At 35.2% G+C, this 16,929-nt stretch overlaps 1 protein-coding gene across 14 annotated transcripts in view; it reads left to right on the top strand.

The window, feature by feature from the left end:
• Nucleotides 1-16,929, top strand: part of PKP4 (plakophilin 4) — a 215,294-nt gene that overhangs the window by 111,161 nt on the left and 87,204 nt on the right. For 11 of the 14 annotated variants that reach the window (XM_036236113.1, XM_036236124.1, XM_036236114.1 and 8 more), the window contains one exon: nt 8,207-8,319. The exons of the other annotated variants lie outside the window; for them this stretch is intronic. In XM_036236113.1, coding sequence (XP_036092006.1) covers nt 8,207-8,319 — 113 coding nt within the window. The remainder of the gene's footprint in view (nt 1-8,206; nt 8,320-16,929) is intronic. 14 annotated transcript variants of the gene reach the window in all.

Below are 16,929 nucleotides of genomic sequence, written 5' to 3'. Positions count from 1 at the left end.
TGTATGGGAAACCGTAAATAGTTCAGTCTAGGTGTGTGAAGAAGAATGACAGGAGACCAAAGAAAGGTATTCGGGGGTGGGGAGAGGCAGACTGCCATGGGTCTTAAAATAGTTGGCTTTTTATAAATTCTTACTATGAAGTAGGAAGAGCCTGATGCACAGTATTTAACATCATGGGGTTAGGAGTCACACTGATGTGATTTCAAAATCCTGGCCTTGAATGGCTGTAAGTAATCAGCCCTCTGGAATGAGGGTAACCCTGACCATCGTGCAGGCTGACTGCAGAGTTAATGAAGTAGTGCACATAAATAAATAAAGTACTTAGCAGGGACCCTGGAGCCCAGTAAACCTCAATAAAGGGTAGAGAGTATTGATGAGTAATATTGTCCTTTCAGTTTATCTAGAAGAAATGTGAAACTCAAAGGCAAGGCCCCCCATCACCATCATAGGGAGAAGACTTAGGATTTATTGTAGTCGTTTGAAGATAATGTGAGTCTCAATTAGAGTAGTATAGAAAGGAAAGGAATGGATTCCAACCAGTGTTAGCAAGGTAGAGTGACAGAATTTGGGAAACTGTTTAATGTTTGAGGTATGGTAAGGAAAGAGAATAAGAGAAAGGAAGGAAATGGTGAAAAGATGGAAATAATTTGCAGTTTGAGCCTGAGTCAAAGAGGAATCGATGGTTCCATTAAGACAGTGGTTCTGGAACATCTATGCACATGGGACTCTCCTGGAGAATTTGTTCAAGCATGGGTGGCAGGACCCTACCCCTCTGATGCAGAGAAATTTCCAGCCAAGTTGCTGATTCAGGGCCTACACTTTGAGATCCACTGCATTAAAGAAAAAGAACACAGGAGAGTGTGGCTCAGTAGTGGCCATGACTAGTCCTTCAAGTAGAGTTACTTAGCCTACCATCATTGAAAACAGAGTTTGAATCTAATTAGAGATAATGAATTTGAGTATCACTGATGCATGTGAACCTATGTCAAAGTTTGCCAGGTGAGACTGAAGAGCCAGTGGGGTTACGTTGCTATTGAGTAGACAATATTTTAAAAAGCCATCCATCGTGCTGTAGGAAAAGCTTAGGCTTTTATCAGTTTACCTCGACATTCTCATCTGCACATGGCTATAAGCAAAAATCTCTCCTTATGTTTTAATGTAATCCCCTCTTTTATTTTGATTTCCTAATAAAAGAGCTTTGGTGACAAAGTTACAGATAAGAGCCTGAGCTGTAGAATGCAAATATAGAGAGCATCTGGTAAGCTTTGCTCTGTTTTTCTCTGCTCCGTTAAAACTAAAGGATGCATAATCAAAGCTAGAACCTGGTATTATCCTGTGTGGTTTGACAGTAAAATAAAACAATAAAGATGTTAAAATTGTTCATCTCCTATTAGAATGTTAGCTAATGTAACAAAAAATCAAATTGGTAGTTGTGTCTTGTAATTTTCTTTTACCTTAGACAATATCTAAGTGTAAGAAGCAATGGACATAGCATAGGGCAACTAATCCAGAGAAAGTGTCCTCACATGCACCAAGTGGTGTAAGGTCAGTGGTTTCCATTCGAAGGTTAATCCTTGTGGTGCCCTGCCCTCTGTAAATATTCAGTCGGGACGAAAGTTATTCAAATTTTGTTTTTCAATACATCAAAAATATTTTAAATGTAGAATACTGTATAATAATACTACTTACTTCAGCCATCAGTAAATGTATTAAATGAGCTTGATTTTCCAGTATTGCCTATGTTGTGTTCTATAAGACAGTATTGTTTCCTGAGATGGTCATAGTTGTTCCTTAAAAAAGAAAAGGTGTGCTTAGTTTAAGTAAAGAATTGCTAGGTCAAACAAACTTAACCTAATTTCCTACTGGTAGACTTATCAGAACTTCTAATATGCTAGTGAAAGTTCAATCTTTGGAATCTTCTGGGTAGTATTTCCCAAACCTACTTGACCCAGAACCTCTTCCTTTAAGGGCATACCTTCATGACAGAAGGACACTGGTGTTCTCAGAAAAGAGTTTGAGAAAGGAATGTTAGTTGTTAAAGTCTTTTTGAATTTCCTTTTAACAAAGGGAATAGCCAATACAAAAGATAGACATCATAGGCCTAGCATATTTAGAATTATGTATGACTTAGAGACTACCAAATCTACTAAAAACAATTTGTTAATTATTTTTTAAAAAACTGCAAAGTCAGGACATTTGATCATCTATCTACCTGGTTGTCTTAAAGCTAAGTTCAAGGACTCATTAAAAATATGGCTGCTTTAATTTTGGTGCCAGCCTAGATTATAGAGTGATATTTTGGATGTCTTTGAGACTATATTAGCTCTTAAATACTCATTTTAAAAAACAGATCCCTAGACCAGGCTCAAGAGCCTCAAAGATGCGATTATGACCGTAATCTATTCACCTTTTGAACATGGGGTGGTAGGGAATGCTATAATATGTGCTGAGAACAAGACATATCCTGCATGATGCTATATACCTTAAAAATCTAACATTATTCAGTAATTGAAATAAAACAGCATACTAAGGTACAAAAGTGAAATTTGGGGGAATATTTTAAAGCAACAATGATTGAAATAAAAATACTTTTTTTCCTAACTACTGATTGCATTTATCACATAATGACCATGCCCATTTTCTTCTTTCGGTATAACCAGTACTCAGTACTTTCCTGCTTCTGTTTATAGGCATGGAAAGGAATGTTGATGTGAAATGATTTTTAGTACACATTTTAAAATATTGTGTATTTTTATATTAGAAAGATTATAAAAGCATTAGAAACCATTATTTTGATGATTTTAATACCTGGGGTGATACTATAGCTCAAAAAGGAGTCAATTTAAAGAAAAATATTTAGTAAAAGGCAATATAGGGCAAAGGGGAGGTAACAGAGATTAAGGAGTCCTGACATCAAGAAGATACGTCTTCTGATGAGAAAAATTTGAGACTCGTTAAACTGAGAGAGGAAGCACTTAAGATTCAGGAGAGAGAAGTCAGACCCTGGAAAAGACAGGTGGCATGGAGAGGCCAGCCTTAGACAAGAAGAGGACATTCCCTCCACTGGGTTTTGGAAGAGAACTGAGGATTAGTATGAATGTGCAGACAGGAAGTTGAGGGTGTCATCACTAATAGCCCGGTATGAGTGTTTTCTACTCTCTTAATTGTTGTCACCATAGTGGTAGTAACTATTGTAGCTACTCCTGAACTAGGGAATAAGTTAGAATAACTTGGAAGTAAATACATGGGAGTGATACAATTGGGTATTTGTAGTCGGATGGCATCTACCAGAAATTGAGAGTCTTTCCATTATCCTAACCAGTCTTTCCCCTGAAAGAAATGAAATATGGTGAATAAAATTTTTAAATTTTTCTTAAATATTAAAAAGTATTTTAAATTATATTCATTAAAGTAAAGCTTAGCTGGAAATAAAGTAAGGAACTCACAGAAAGCAAAACTGAAATGAAAGTGAGAATCTTAAAGTAAGTAGTAAACTCAGCTTTCACCCTAACCTAGGTGATCTTGAGCATGCCATTTGCCAGTTATATATTACACACCATTCGAGGGCTGCCCTAGGTAGGGATTCTCATGGAAAATCCTTGACCCAAAGCTAAAACTTTACAGAGCTGCAATGTTAGCACATGGTACTGAGAAACCTGACCCACAAAAGAGGACAAGCCTGAGTGCTGGCAGTAAGGAAAAAGTTTCCTCCTGAGAGTTTACACCTTTGAGATTCAAAAACCTAAATGTCCAATAAACATGTGAAAAGATGTTATCAGGGAAATACAAAATAAAACAAGGAATTTAAGCCCCAAAATGCAAATCATTGTCAGTGAAAATATGGAGAGACTGGAACTCTCATACACTGCTTACTGGAATATAAATTGGAACAGCTACTTTGGAAAGTAATTTGGCAGTCATTATCAAGTGAAGTGAAAGATGTACCTAGCCATAAACCCAGTAATTCCACTTCTAGGTCTCCACTCTGGAAAAGTGTGGCACATGTGCGCAAAGATGGTTTATCCATGGATGTTTATTTTGCAGCATTACTCAATTTTTTTACTAAATATTTTTCTTTAGATTGACTCCTTGTTGCACGAAATTGGAAACAATCCAAGAATTCATCATGATGGGAACATAAAAAATACATTGTGCTCTAGTCATAGAATGAAATACTATTGAGTAATGAAAATAAATGAACTAGATCTTTGTGTACTGATATTGATAAATCTCAAAATCACAATAAAAGCAGTCTGCAGAATATACTGTGTACAGCATACCATTGATATAAACTTTATGAACGTGTGAAATAATACTATCTGTCATTTATGTATCTGTAAATATGGAGTGGAAATAATATAAAATATTCACGTGACTATTAAACACCAAATTCAGGTTAATGGTTTCTTCTTGGGAGGAAGGAAAAGAAAGGAATAGGATCGGAGAGAGAAAACGAGGTTTTATTGTATCTGTAATTTATTTCTCAACCTGAAGCAAATGTAGTGAAATATTAAGATTTGCTATAGCTGGGTCCAGTTCTCCAAAACTCATTGTGTTATTATCTGTACTTTTTCTGTACATTTGAAGTATCTCGCAACATTAAAGTTAGTGAGAAAATTTCTATCATTGTATAAAGGAAGCTAAAAAATAATACTATCTCAGGTTGGGTTCTCATTGAGATGAAGCATAGCATGCCAAGTATTTATGAAAGATCAGAATAATAGGGAAGTTGGAGAGGGGAAGGAAAAGCACTATTAGGCAGGAGAGAAGTCTGGGGACCGTACAGGCCAGCCAAGCCAATGGGGAGCTTTGGAGCAAACCTGGGCCTGGCTTTTATATTCCTAATTCAACTAGTGGCTGGATGCAGCTTGTCTAGAGGGTGTACACTTAGTCAAAGCAGTTCTTTACAGCTGAGGTACCCTGGAGTAGCTGACAGCTGAGGCAGCACATCCTTCCCTGGGCTTACTTGAGCAGTCTGTCCACCAATCAAGGCTATACGAGGTCATGAAACTGAAGCTTTGTTTTCTTCTATTCCAATGACTCACTCTCTCAGAGACTATTTATCAGTACTTTTGCATGAGAGAAATGAGGTAAAAATAAAAGCTTTCAAACATGTGTGAACTAGCTCCATTTTATAGCGTATTGGTAGCCTTGACTTTTGAAGTTTTATTATGGTCTTGTTTGCCAGAATTTAAGAGGAAATTGTCATATACTAAATCACTGGCACAGGCTTTTAACATTATTTTTCTTGCTCTTCTCAAATGAAAACAAATATAAAATCCCCTTATATTTCAAATGCCCAGTTTTGGATACTGGTTTAAGGATCAGCTTTCATAGCCTAAGCTTAGAGAATAAAATATAAATGTTGTAAATTTATAGATGGTATGTCGGCATAGTCATCTTAATGAGTGTTATTTTGCAAATCATTAGATGTGTTTTTCATGACTGTAATACTTTCTTCCTCATCAGTAAGAATAAGAAGCAAGTAGAGACAGAATTGTCAAATATTTATATCCCACTCATTCATATTGGTGCCGGTTAAATATGGGTGTTAAATTTATATTCTGTAGGAGTAATATTAATTTGTAACAAAGCATACATATGTTTTACTTGTAAATAAAGATTCACGATATTAGGTAATGTTAACAAATTCCATGTGAAATAGCTTCCTGCTACTCTGCTTTGGGGGCTTTAATGAAGTCCTCCTTATGAGACATGTGAGCAACTAATGTATAGAATGGTTTTGATAAAAGAAGTCAGTGATGTTCATTATTGTGGGCTCCATGACCAGTAGAAAGAAAATGTGGATTTGACTCATTTCATACAAATGTTAATGGAATTACCTAACTTTTAAATAAAAAATATACAAGAAGTTATGGGTACATGGGCTCTCCCAATACTCCAGCAACTGTCAGTGGTTTCTGTAGGTGTGTCAGTCAGGGTTTCTAGTTACAAGAAATAGACTGACATGGCTAATTGTGAAGAAAAAGGCATTTATTACTTGAGTATTAGTGAATTTCCCACATTTTTTGTAAGGGCCCAGAGAACAATCCTTGAGACTCGGCTTCCAGGAACAGTGTCCAAATCTGTGCCACAAAATTATTCAGATAAAGAAATCACTAACTCTGCCAACCAAGTGTAAACATAGCGGTTTAAGTGGAGGTCATTTCCATATTAGAAACATGACCTTGAGACCTTTTGCAGGGAGTGCGATAAGAAAGTGAAAGAGGAAGAAAATGAGCTTTGTGTTTTCTGTTGTCAAAGTCTTGGTTTCAGCACCTGAGTTACAGTCTGGCATCTTGGCCGAGCGAGAGCCACTCATCTTTGCTTCTGAAGGAAGGAATTATGGAGTGGTAGGTTCCAACATCTGCCTTCAAGCAGGAAATTTCCCAACCATTTTTTTTAAAGGCTGTCCAAAAGGTCAGAAATAGTCACAAACATAATAAAAATCCACTAAAGTGGAATTTTTTCTTTGAATAGAATTTTATGTCCCGATTTTACAAAACATGCCTTGGTAACTTTTGGCCATCCCAAAATGTAGAAAAACTCTAGCCCTCAATCCCTTGTAGCCACTGAAATTGGAACACAAAGGTAATGTGATGGCTTGGGGATTATTTTGGGATTCATGGATGGAAAAGTGGTGTATGTAATAAGTAATTGAGTAAAATAATGAAAGAATGGAAGTATATCACACAAAAAAAACATACTGTTTAAGGGCAAAGAAAGAATAAGTGTGAGATAAATAATACCATTTGTCCTAAAAATCAATTAGCTGATACTAAATGTTGTGCAGTTATATATCTATATAGTCTTTTGTTGCTGAACATTTATTAAGAACCAGTGGTCTAGGAATTATTAACCAGAATAGGCAATGTCCCACTTACCTGTTATGATCATTTTGTATAGCATTATGGAACCAGCTAGTATTCATTCAGGCTTTGCTCTGTGTGCCCACACCAATTGGACTCATTAGAAGAGGATTCTCATTATCAGGGACTGTTTCTTTAAAATTAATTCAAGAATATCTTGTAGCATTTGCAAAGCCAGTGCTGTCAAGTAATTGCACATTTGCCTGATTCCACAGGGAGTTAATATTTTTAAATTATTTTTATTTTTGCATGACAGACAAATACATATTGTCATAAATAATATTGCAGGTGGTTTTATTTCTGATTGGTTTCTAGGTTTAGAGTTTATGTGCCTGGTATTTTGAACTACAGTCATTGTCCAATTAAAGAACAAGTTCAGCATTTGCTTTGAGTAGACTTGTAAGAAGATAATATGGCACAGGGGAGCTTGAGGTGTTATTGGAGATGTTATTTGTGGCTTTAAAGCCTTGGAGTATATTTGATTTGATCTATAGATGTTTTATAGCATGGCATGCTTTCTGTTTATTAAAATCTTGTCAAGGTAACGATGAGATAAATATTTTTAAAAAGTTAAAACAACTCATATAACAGAACACCCTTGCCTTCATGATACAGCACAGAATGAAGAATATAATTTTTTTCAGTTTTTCCAGCCTTTTAATACAATTTTAAATTCTATATTATTGCTCAGCCTATTTAAATCCCTTCTCTTTTACTCCATGACACATGAATACTTTGTGACAATAGAACAATTTCATTGTTTGTATTGTATATAAGTATAGCAAGACTTTCTCTGTGGGATTAGAATGATGTTTTTTTTTTCCTTAATAATTAAAAAGCTTTATCAAACATCATAAAGTGATTCTGAATGTGGGAATTTTTTTTTTTTTAATGTTGTGCTAATATATGGCATGAGAGATGTAAGAATTAGCTACCGAGGATGGAGAGCTTGTATTGGTTAGTGTGCGTCTATTGTAGGACATACATCAAGTAAGGATTCTACAAACCTTCCGTTTAATACAGCATTGTAGCACAAGTACTATTTGAAGACCTCTGTTAGCAACAAAAAAGGAAAAAGAAGAGCAGATAAATATCTACATGTTTATAATTGCAAACAAAGGCAAATATTCTAGTAACTTTATGAAGTTTGAAAAATCTACAAATCAGTAGGGTATTTAGGCCCATAATTCCATCCAAAACGCCAATTGCACAAAGCCACATTATAGTGTCATGTTATGGGTATGTTCCTGTGTTTCCTGTGACATACAGTAATTCACATATCTGCCTGAGCAGCAAACCTCGGCGCCTCATATGCCTTTTATTTCCTTGAATCACAGGAGCTTCAGTTTCAACGACTCACCCGAGAACTGGAAGTGGAAAGGCAGATTGTTGCCAGTCAGCTAGAAAGATGTAGGCTTGGAGCAGAATCACCAAGCATCGCCAGCACCAGGTACAGGGCCAATGGCTCTAGCTTTTTACACAACTTCAAGTTACATGCCTTATTAAGTTGTCCGGGTGCAGCAAATGATTTTGTTAGTGTTGTCACTGTTAACCTGCCCTCCTGAATTCCACACCAAAAATGTCAATTTATCCTAATTTTGAAAGGCCTCTTGCAATATTGATTATCCTTCAGTTCTGTGCTTGATATGTTTTATATGACATCGCTAAGCTTCTGTAGCAAAGGCTACTATGCTGTCTTTAGAAATTTGATTAATCATATGTAGACACAGTTAATAGCTGTTTTTCACAATTGCTAATTATTTGGTAAAACTAATTGGCTTTGAAAACCTGTATTGATTTTTTTAACTAGGAAATATTTCTAAATGATAACATTTAGTTAGCTTTTGAAAAATGCCTCCAGTCTACCTAGAGTTTTTCTAGAATTCCATAAAACCACTAGGTGAAATAAGATCAATAAAACTTTTAAAACACAAGTATCAGATTATGGATCATTTTTTAAATATCCAGCCAATTTTTTATAGTAAGAGAAATTATAAGCAAGGTGTTAAAGTATAAGTCAAAAATTCCTAACTCTGTGTAATACTCAATGAAATAATTTGTCAAGGAAGTTAAAATTGTCAAAAATTTAATTCTATTCAATATTTTTAAAAGTTATATATGTCTTTAGCACCAAAGAAGAATTCATAAATTTAATAATATGATATTGTATATTTCCAAAAAGTAATGACCAGCAGATTTCAAAATATATATAATTTTATACTAAAAGAAAATGTTTAATGTTTAAAGAATTCAGTTAGGACTTTTATTCAAGCAGTGTAGCTAACTAAAAAATTAACACAGATATTCTCTTGATAAACTCTTAGAAATATGCAGTATGTCAGTAATACAAGTCAATACCTAGAGGAAATGGCAAAAAAGTAAGAAAAATCCCCAAGTAACTGAAAGCCAGAGGTGCCTCTGCAGGAGGCTTGGGAAAAAGAAATCCCCAAAATAGCATTAGAGTGAAGAATGAAGCCTTGTATGTGCTCAGGGTGATATGTTTGAACTTAAGATTGCTGCATCAAAAACCATGACACTCAGAGAGCTGCGCCCCTGTCAAACCCCACACGTACCACATGGGGGTTTGGAACCCAAATGTAACTCCACATTGTTCAGGAATCCCCAAATGAGAAACTAACATCACTAAAGATAAGTTCAAAATCAGATATTTTAAAACTCAACTCAGAAAACCTAAACAGTGAGTGAGAATTAGGCAAAAGAGTAAGATTTAACACTTTAAGAATTTGATATCATTGGAGAAAGTCTGTGAGATATGCTCAGGAAGATAAGTATGAAGATGCTAACTGTCGCATTATATTTGAAAAAGAACATAGTAGAAATAATTATCCATCAGGATGGAAATGGAAAAGTAAGATATGGATAAGTAAACTCAAGAAGAATTAAAATGAAATAACTAGATCTACATGTATCAATATGGACATCTTTGCTAAACAATTCTGAGTGAAAACCACAAGTTGCAAAATAATAGGTATAGGGGATATCATTATGAACATTTTTTAAAAATATACGTAATAATACTGTGTGATATTTAAACAGTGCTGTTGTTTATGGGTGTATGTTTTTGGAATTACACCAATTTAAGATTGTGATACCTGTAGGGAGGAAGGGAGGAGGAAGCTATCAGAAATTAGGCTTTATTAAGATTGCTGTTTGGAGCAAACATGACAAAATATTAACATCTAATAAATGAGAGTGCCATTGATGTGTACATGCCTATTAAATTATTTTTGTACTTTTCTATGTTTTAAAATAGTAACTATTTTTAAGGTTATATAGTTGAATTAGCTATTTCTATAGATTTGTTACAAAGCTATTAGTGAAATACATATTGTGAGTGATACTTACTCTCAGTGATTTTGGTGCTTTGTGTCTGATGGTGCCTGGTACCATGGGGCTCAGTCAGTGAATCTTGGCTGAATGAACGGGTCCTGCAGAAATGGGAGCTGGGCTGACCAGAAAAGGGGAAAAGCATGCACAAAGGTATATATGTATGATTCCACACACTGTTGTATTGAAGGAACAAGTCGCTTACTAGTGCCTAGGATATCTACTGGCTTATGATGTTGGAAAGGTAAAGCTGGCATTTGATTATGGAGAACTAGGAACCAGGATGATGCTAAGCTTCACCTTACTTAGGTCTGTGAAGGAAACCTATTGGAAGTTGTGATGGTGGTGGTGGAGGTGGTGGGTTTAGTGGTTGTAGTTGGTGACAGTTATCCTGATAGTGCAGTATGTAGGTTAGAATGAAGAGAGGCCAGGCAGCAGGAGAGGAGCCTATCATGGAATCTTAAGGGTTATGAAGAAGGTGGTTTTCTTTGTTCAGTGAACTCTGGTTGGAATGATTATTCATCTGATTTGATTGCCCTACTACCATCTCATGTGAGGTTCTCATGTATTCTCAATGCCCCCAATTAAATGCTAACACTTCTCATTGCCTTTCACAGGTTTCTTCAAGAAAGTCATCTCTCTTCATCTGAACTCTTATAACTGTTCCTCTGTGCCTGTATTAGCTTTCCTTGGGTATAAGGCCCAGCCACCCCAGAGCCCTGGCACAGTGTCTGGTGCTCAGCAGGCAGGCACCCAGCCAAATGTTTATTGAATGAGCAGTGAACCTTAATGAAGTTCAGATTGTTTTGAGCTCACCAAGAAAGGATGCATAACTTGTCTACCTAGTATTTTTCAGTTCCTGTCTACCCTTGCTCATCTCTACCCTCTTCATACCTATCTGTGCTTTTCAGTGAACCTTAAACTGTTAACACAATTACTCTGCTCTGAGACCACCAGATTTGCACACTGGCAAGGAGCTCATTAGAAAGCAGTATTAATAAAGAGGACAAAGGTTTGTATTGTGTCACTTGAGAGATTTCCCTTGTCTTCTAGTCCCCACCAGTTAGTTGTCAGTCTCAGAACCAGAATCGAAAGATACACTCTTTCCTGTTGGCTATGATTTGCTCAAAGGAAATTAAAAGTGGGATTGATGCTTACAGTCATGCAGTTTCCTAGGTCATCCATACGTACATGAAGTGAGTTTAGTCAGCAGAATGGGGCCTTTGATAACTAGTTATCTTTCATTTTGTTTGATTTAGATCCTGTGTCAGAGTTGATAAGGTGAACTGTAATATTTCCTTACTTTTCCTAATCCAAAGATGACATTAACAACTCAAAGAGAAATAAAATTATATTTTCATTAACTTTCTCAGCTGTCCAAAGTTATCCAGACTTACCATTATTGGCTTAACCCTGTGAATAAGAAGGAGTCAGTGGCATGAGGTCCTCTTTAACAAATGACTCTTATATTGTGCTAAGTAACATACTGTGAAGCCCTCTCCCAAATGAATGGTTCTAAAACTAAGCAATTCACTTCCCCTGTATTTGCGGTACCAACGATGAGTTTTTGACCCATGCCATGGGATGTTCCCATTTTCTAGGTAGAGAAACTGGGCCTCTGCATGTTATTTTTTACTTAGGAAGTATCCTAAAAACTGAACTTCACAGTTACCATTGGCAGTTCACTTGCAATAGGCCTTGTTGAGAACTTTTTTAAAAAGCTTAATAATTAAAATGATTGACTGTTTTAATGACTTTTTAGAAGTAGTGATGTTTTAAATAATGTAATAAAAACCTCATTTCTGATATGATTTTTCATTTGTTTCATTTACTGCAAAACGTTAACAACATAAGCAATATCAGTATGTAATGATCCTTAATCCGGAATTGATGGAGCCTATATCTAAAGATAATCAGACCAAAAATTATCACTGCGACTCTGAAAAACCCTGAAGGTGAGCTATGTGATTAGTTAATAGAGAAGTTATAGTCCTTTCACTTTATACCAAGTACACTATAGTTACCTGTGTGTTTAATAGTTATCTGTATGTTTAATATATTACCTCAATGAAGGTAGGCTATAGAAATAGTTAATAAAGAAGTTATAGCTCTTCTGCATTTATACTGAGTCAAATACAGTTTATTATATATTTAATACTTTACCTAAATTAAAGTGAGCCATGGGATTAGTTAATAGAGAAGATACTGCTTTTCTGCATTTATTTTGAGTGTGCTATAGTTACCTATGTATTTAGTATTTCACTTCCTTGAAAGTGAAATATTAGTCTGTAGAATCAGTTCATTGAAAAGTTACAGCCTTTCTGCATTTGTACTGAGTACACTATACTTATTTATGTATTTAATATTTTACCTCATTCCAAAAGTATTTGAAACATCTTTAAAACTACAAAAAAAAAATTGAGGAAATTAAGGCAAAGGGGAGATCAAAGTTAGAAAAATAAGGTGAAGCCAAGATTAAAATAATATACAAAAGTACGTGTTATTAGCATTCTGTGCATTTACTAAAAATAAGGAGCCAGTGTGGTTCTGAATGTCCTGGCAACTATGCTAAAGAGAGGAATACTAACAAATTACATGATTCAAAGTGTCTAGAAGATAAAAACAGACTAGGTTGCTCAGGAGGCGCTACCATTCCCAGGTCTGCAACTTGAGTGATTTCTCTTGTGAGTCACCATTGAGAGACCACTGTGTGACAGCATCTACAGTAGTCTCTCTCTCTAAATTACAAAATCAGACTCATCGTGCTCTTTCTTCCATTACTGAACAGAATATAAATCGATAGAATAGCACCTCAACTAAAAATAATTCTCCAGGAGGCCAATTCTGACACTCCAATTTGGCTCAGGGATGATGTTTAGCATATACAGATGGATGGGTCAGTTTCAGGTCCTCCAAGCAGGCAGTTTGCCATGATGATTGTTTCATCTGAGACTTTTAGAGTCGCAGGTGATAACAGGTGCTGAGCTGTGAGATACCCAAGGTTCAGGTCACCGTGCAGGTGCACACTGTGCATGCCTGAGCATCAGAAATGACCCTCAAGGTATTTACGGCTTATCTCAGGAGAATCTCTTAGCACATGTGTCTTGATAGAAAATACAGTCTTTAAACAAACCGCTTGTCTCCCATGGGCTAAGCAGCAATTGTCACATCCAAGTTTTGATGAACATGAGATTTATTTTTTTCTTGTAGAATCACCAATGAGGTATCATTTTCACATTGGTCAAGTTTGGATTACACTAGATGGGGTGACAGTAAACAGGCCCAGTAGCCCACAAGGAGGGGCCCACCTCCTCACCCTGGGACTTTTCCTGTCCACCTATACTCATCAGGGGTGGTCAAACCAATATTCTTAACTATTTTTTACTGACTGGAGTTAAATAATGCTCATTTTAGACAACCTGTAAAATTCAAGGAAATATAAGGAGAAAAATCCATAATTCTATCATTTAGAAATAACATCTATATCAGGTTTATTGAAGGATCAGTTACTTATGGCAAAATTTACTCAGTAAGGTACAATTATGTGATTTTTGACAGTTTTTGTATGTAGCTGTATAACTATAACCACAATCAACATGTAGAACATTTCCATTAATCCCCAAAAAAACACAACCACTTTTATGTTTGCTACATTTCATCCTCTTTGTTTTTTTAAAGTATAAGTTTGAGTTATTTACTTCTAGCTAACTTTTTATCTTGTTCCTAAAGTCTCACTTTGATATGCCAGGCCTAACTTTTAATGGTTCCCATCTGCCCAAGGAATTCCCAAGGGAAGAAATAGTTTGAGGCTGGACCAGCTCCCTAGGGATGCTAATTTAGCAATGATGAGAGATTACTACAGCCTTCCAGTGGCAAACTGAACTCTGTGGGTGACAGACTTGTCCAGGGAGATACTACAAAGCAAATTTAGATGTCTCATATACAAGGTCATGGCCTGTATTGAACACTTCATGCGAGCAGAGAACTTAAATTAGTGGTTCAGCTTGTTGAGTAACAAAACTATAGAAGAAAATATAGTTCAAATTAAAGAGTCGGTAAATGAAAATATGATCATCTTAGAATTCAAGAAACTACCTTTGGGGCATATAAATTGGTTCCACATATTTTTTCTTGTAAATCATAGCTTCTTCGCTCGTTAGATGAAACACTAATTTTCCATTTATTTTGAAATCAAAAAAAGATACTTAGTAGACCTTTTAATAATTGTGGAAATTATTAAATGTTAATAGCACATGTTAGAATTAAAGCACAGTTTTAAATTTTTATTTTGATTTTTGTACATTATTTAAAATTTTATTACCTCATTTAGAAGCAGTTGGTCCCTCCCCATTGTCCATTCTTTAACTGGCTGCTGCTGGTGTTAGAAAGTTACTCTAGACCCTGAGGAAAATGCTGTTTATATCAACTGAATGAGGGAGGAAATGGTTGGCAACATTGGAATTAAATAACTTCACACTCTTCCTAAGATTATCCCTTTCCAGTTAGTTTAAAGCCCTGCTAAAATAGAATTCTTTATGGTTTCAAAAAGGTTATACAATCTTGATAAATAGTCTTATTGCCACTTAAGAAAAGAACTGATATTTTCTGTTAAAAAAGATTTGATTCCCCACTGCCATTCAGATTTTTTTTTAACACTTTATGGGGTCATCTCCTGGTGCCCATCAGGCTTCCATTGATACTAATAAAAATTCTTAAAATGTTTAAATGCTGACAATAGCAGAAAAGACTTTTTCATGGTTCACATCTTTTCTTCAGCAAATAGTTTTTAAGTCACTGTGAAATAAACCTCTCAATGATATATTCTTTAAAAATGAAGAGTCTGAAAAGATTGAATGTTTGTGCCTTAACAGTTTATTACTTATTTTTATGTATTTCGGGAAGATGCTTGATAAAGTTTTGTCCCTTTGACCTTTAGTGCTCTTACCAGCGAAAACCTGAGTTTTTTAAATAATAGTTTTATTGAGATATATTTCACATACCATAAAATTCATACCTTTATTATGTACAATTTAGTATTTTTTGGTATATACACAGAATTGTGCATCCATCATCACTATTAAATTTTAGAACATTTTTATCACCCGAAAAAGAAATTCTCTGCCCGTTACTACTCCTTCCCTGTTCTTTTCTCCCCACAGCCCCTGGGAACCACTACTCTACTTTCTGTTTCTATGGAGTTGCCTATTCTGGACATTTCCTATACATGATATCATGTGATATATGGCCTTTTCTGACTTGCTTCTTTCATTTAGCATGCACGATATATTTGACGTTCATGTATGTTGCAGTATCTATCAGTGCTTCATCCCTTTTTATTTCCAAATAGTCTATTGTATGGATATACTACATTTTGTTTATTTATTCATCAACTAATAGACATTTGAGTTGTTTCTACTTTTTGGCTATTGTGAATAATGCTGCTATGTCTCAAGTTTTAAGAGGACAAAATCCCAAGGGCTTTGCTCTGAGCATTCTTAGTTTAGGAATCAGGGAGAGGCTCAGGGAGTGGTAGAGATTCCCCCTAGCTTCACCCATCCTCCTACTCCCTCACAAGAACTCGTTGCCTTCTTTTCTTTTCTCCTTTGCTTTCTGTTACAGTACATCTTTGTATATTGCTGAGCTAGTTGTTGTTCATGTTGTTACTTTTAAGTGTGTGTTAGGTACAGCTATTCAGGAGTCTTGTGATAGTCAACAGAATATCATTCACCAAACATCCTTTCTTAATGCTATGTTTGGTCACTAGTGACTTTCTTAATGGTCAAACAAATAAAAGCTCTCCGATTTCATTTCTAATTCAGACTAATTGAAGAATAAACTATTTGATATTTGAATATAATTATCAGAAACCCTCTTGGGGCTCTCTGAAGTGAGTATTTATTAAATGGATGCTCTTGTGATCAAATTTAGTAACACTGAATTTTTATGATGCAACTCCTGTTGTAAACACTGTAAAGAGTACCACATCTGAAAGACACGAATGAGTCTGTGGTAACCTACAGCTTTACAGAAGTCATTTATCCGCAACATTTTACTTAAGCATAGTTCTTCCAGAAGACATTTTAATATTATTTCTCATTGCCATTCCTGTCACAAGCCAATTTCATCTGGGACATAGAAATCCAAGTGGCAACTATCTACTGATTTGAATTAAACTTGTATCAACTAAGTCATCTGTAGGTCATCTGAGCCCAAAGTAATTCAACCAATATTTCATTGAACTAACCTATTTTAACCTAATAATCTGAACCTGTAGAATTTGGATTTGAAGTCAATTAGTTCTCATAAGAAATAAAATTTTTATTGACCTAGAACATTATACAACAAAACATTTTTAATCATAATGAATAAATACTTAAAAACAAATTGAACAAATTACCTGTTCCTTAGGCTGAGCATTTTAAAAGGTTAAGAGGGTGATATATTTAGAAGGAACCACAAAAAGAGATCAAGTTTATAGTCAGCATCAGAGTTTCAGATTATTTTAAAACATTTACTTAAATATGGAGCCAGCCGAGCTGTATTAATTTTCCTGACTAATGAAGAAGAAAATACTTGTTAAAATTCAGAGGCCCATGCATCTAAAATATATGTATCATGCCATTATTTAATTATCTTTTAAAGAGCCATTTTAATTAAAATAACATTATTTCATTTTCTGTAATTTTTCATAGTTCACATTCTATAATTACTG

This window comes from Rousettus aegyptiacus, unplaced genomic scaffold (assembly GCF_014176215.1).
Source record: "Rousettus aegyptiacus isolate mRouAeg1 unplaced genomic scaffold, mRouAeg1.p scaffold_m13_p_2, whole genome shotgun sequence".
Classification (NCBI taxonomy): domain Eukaryota; kingdom Metazoa; phylum Chordata; class Mammalia; order Chiroptera; family Pteropodidae; genus Rousettus; species Rousettus aegyptiacus.
The sequence above is the reverse complement of the archived record's forward strand: the minus strand, read 5'-3'. Positions and strand labels throughout refer to the sequence as shown.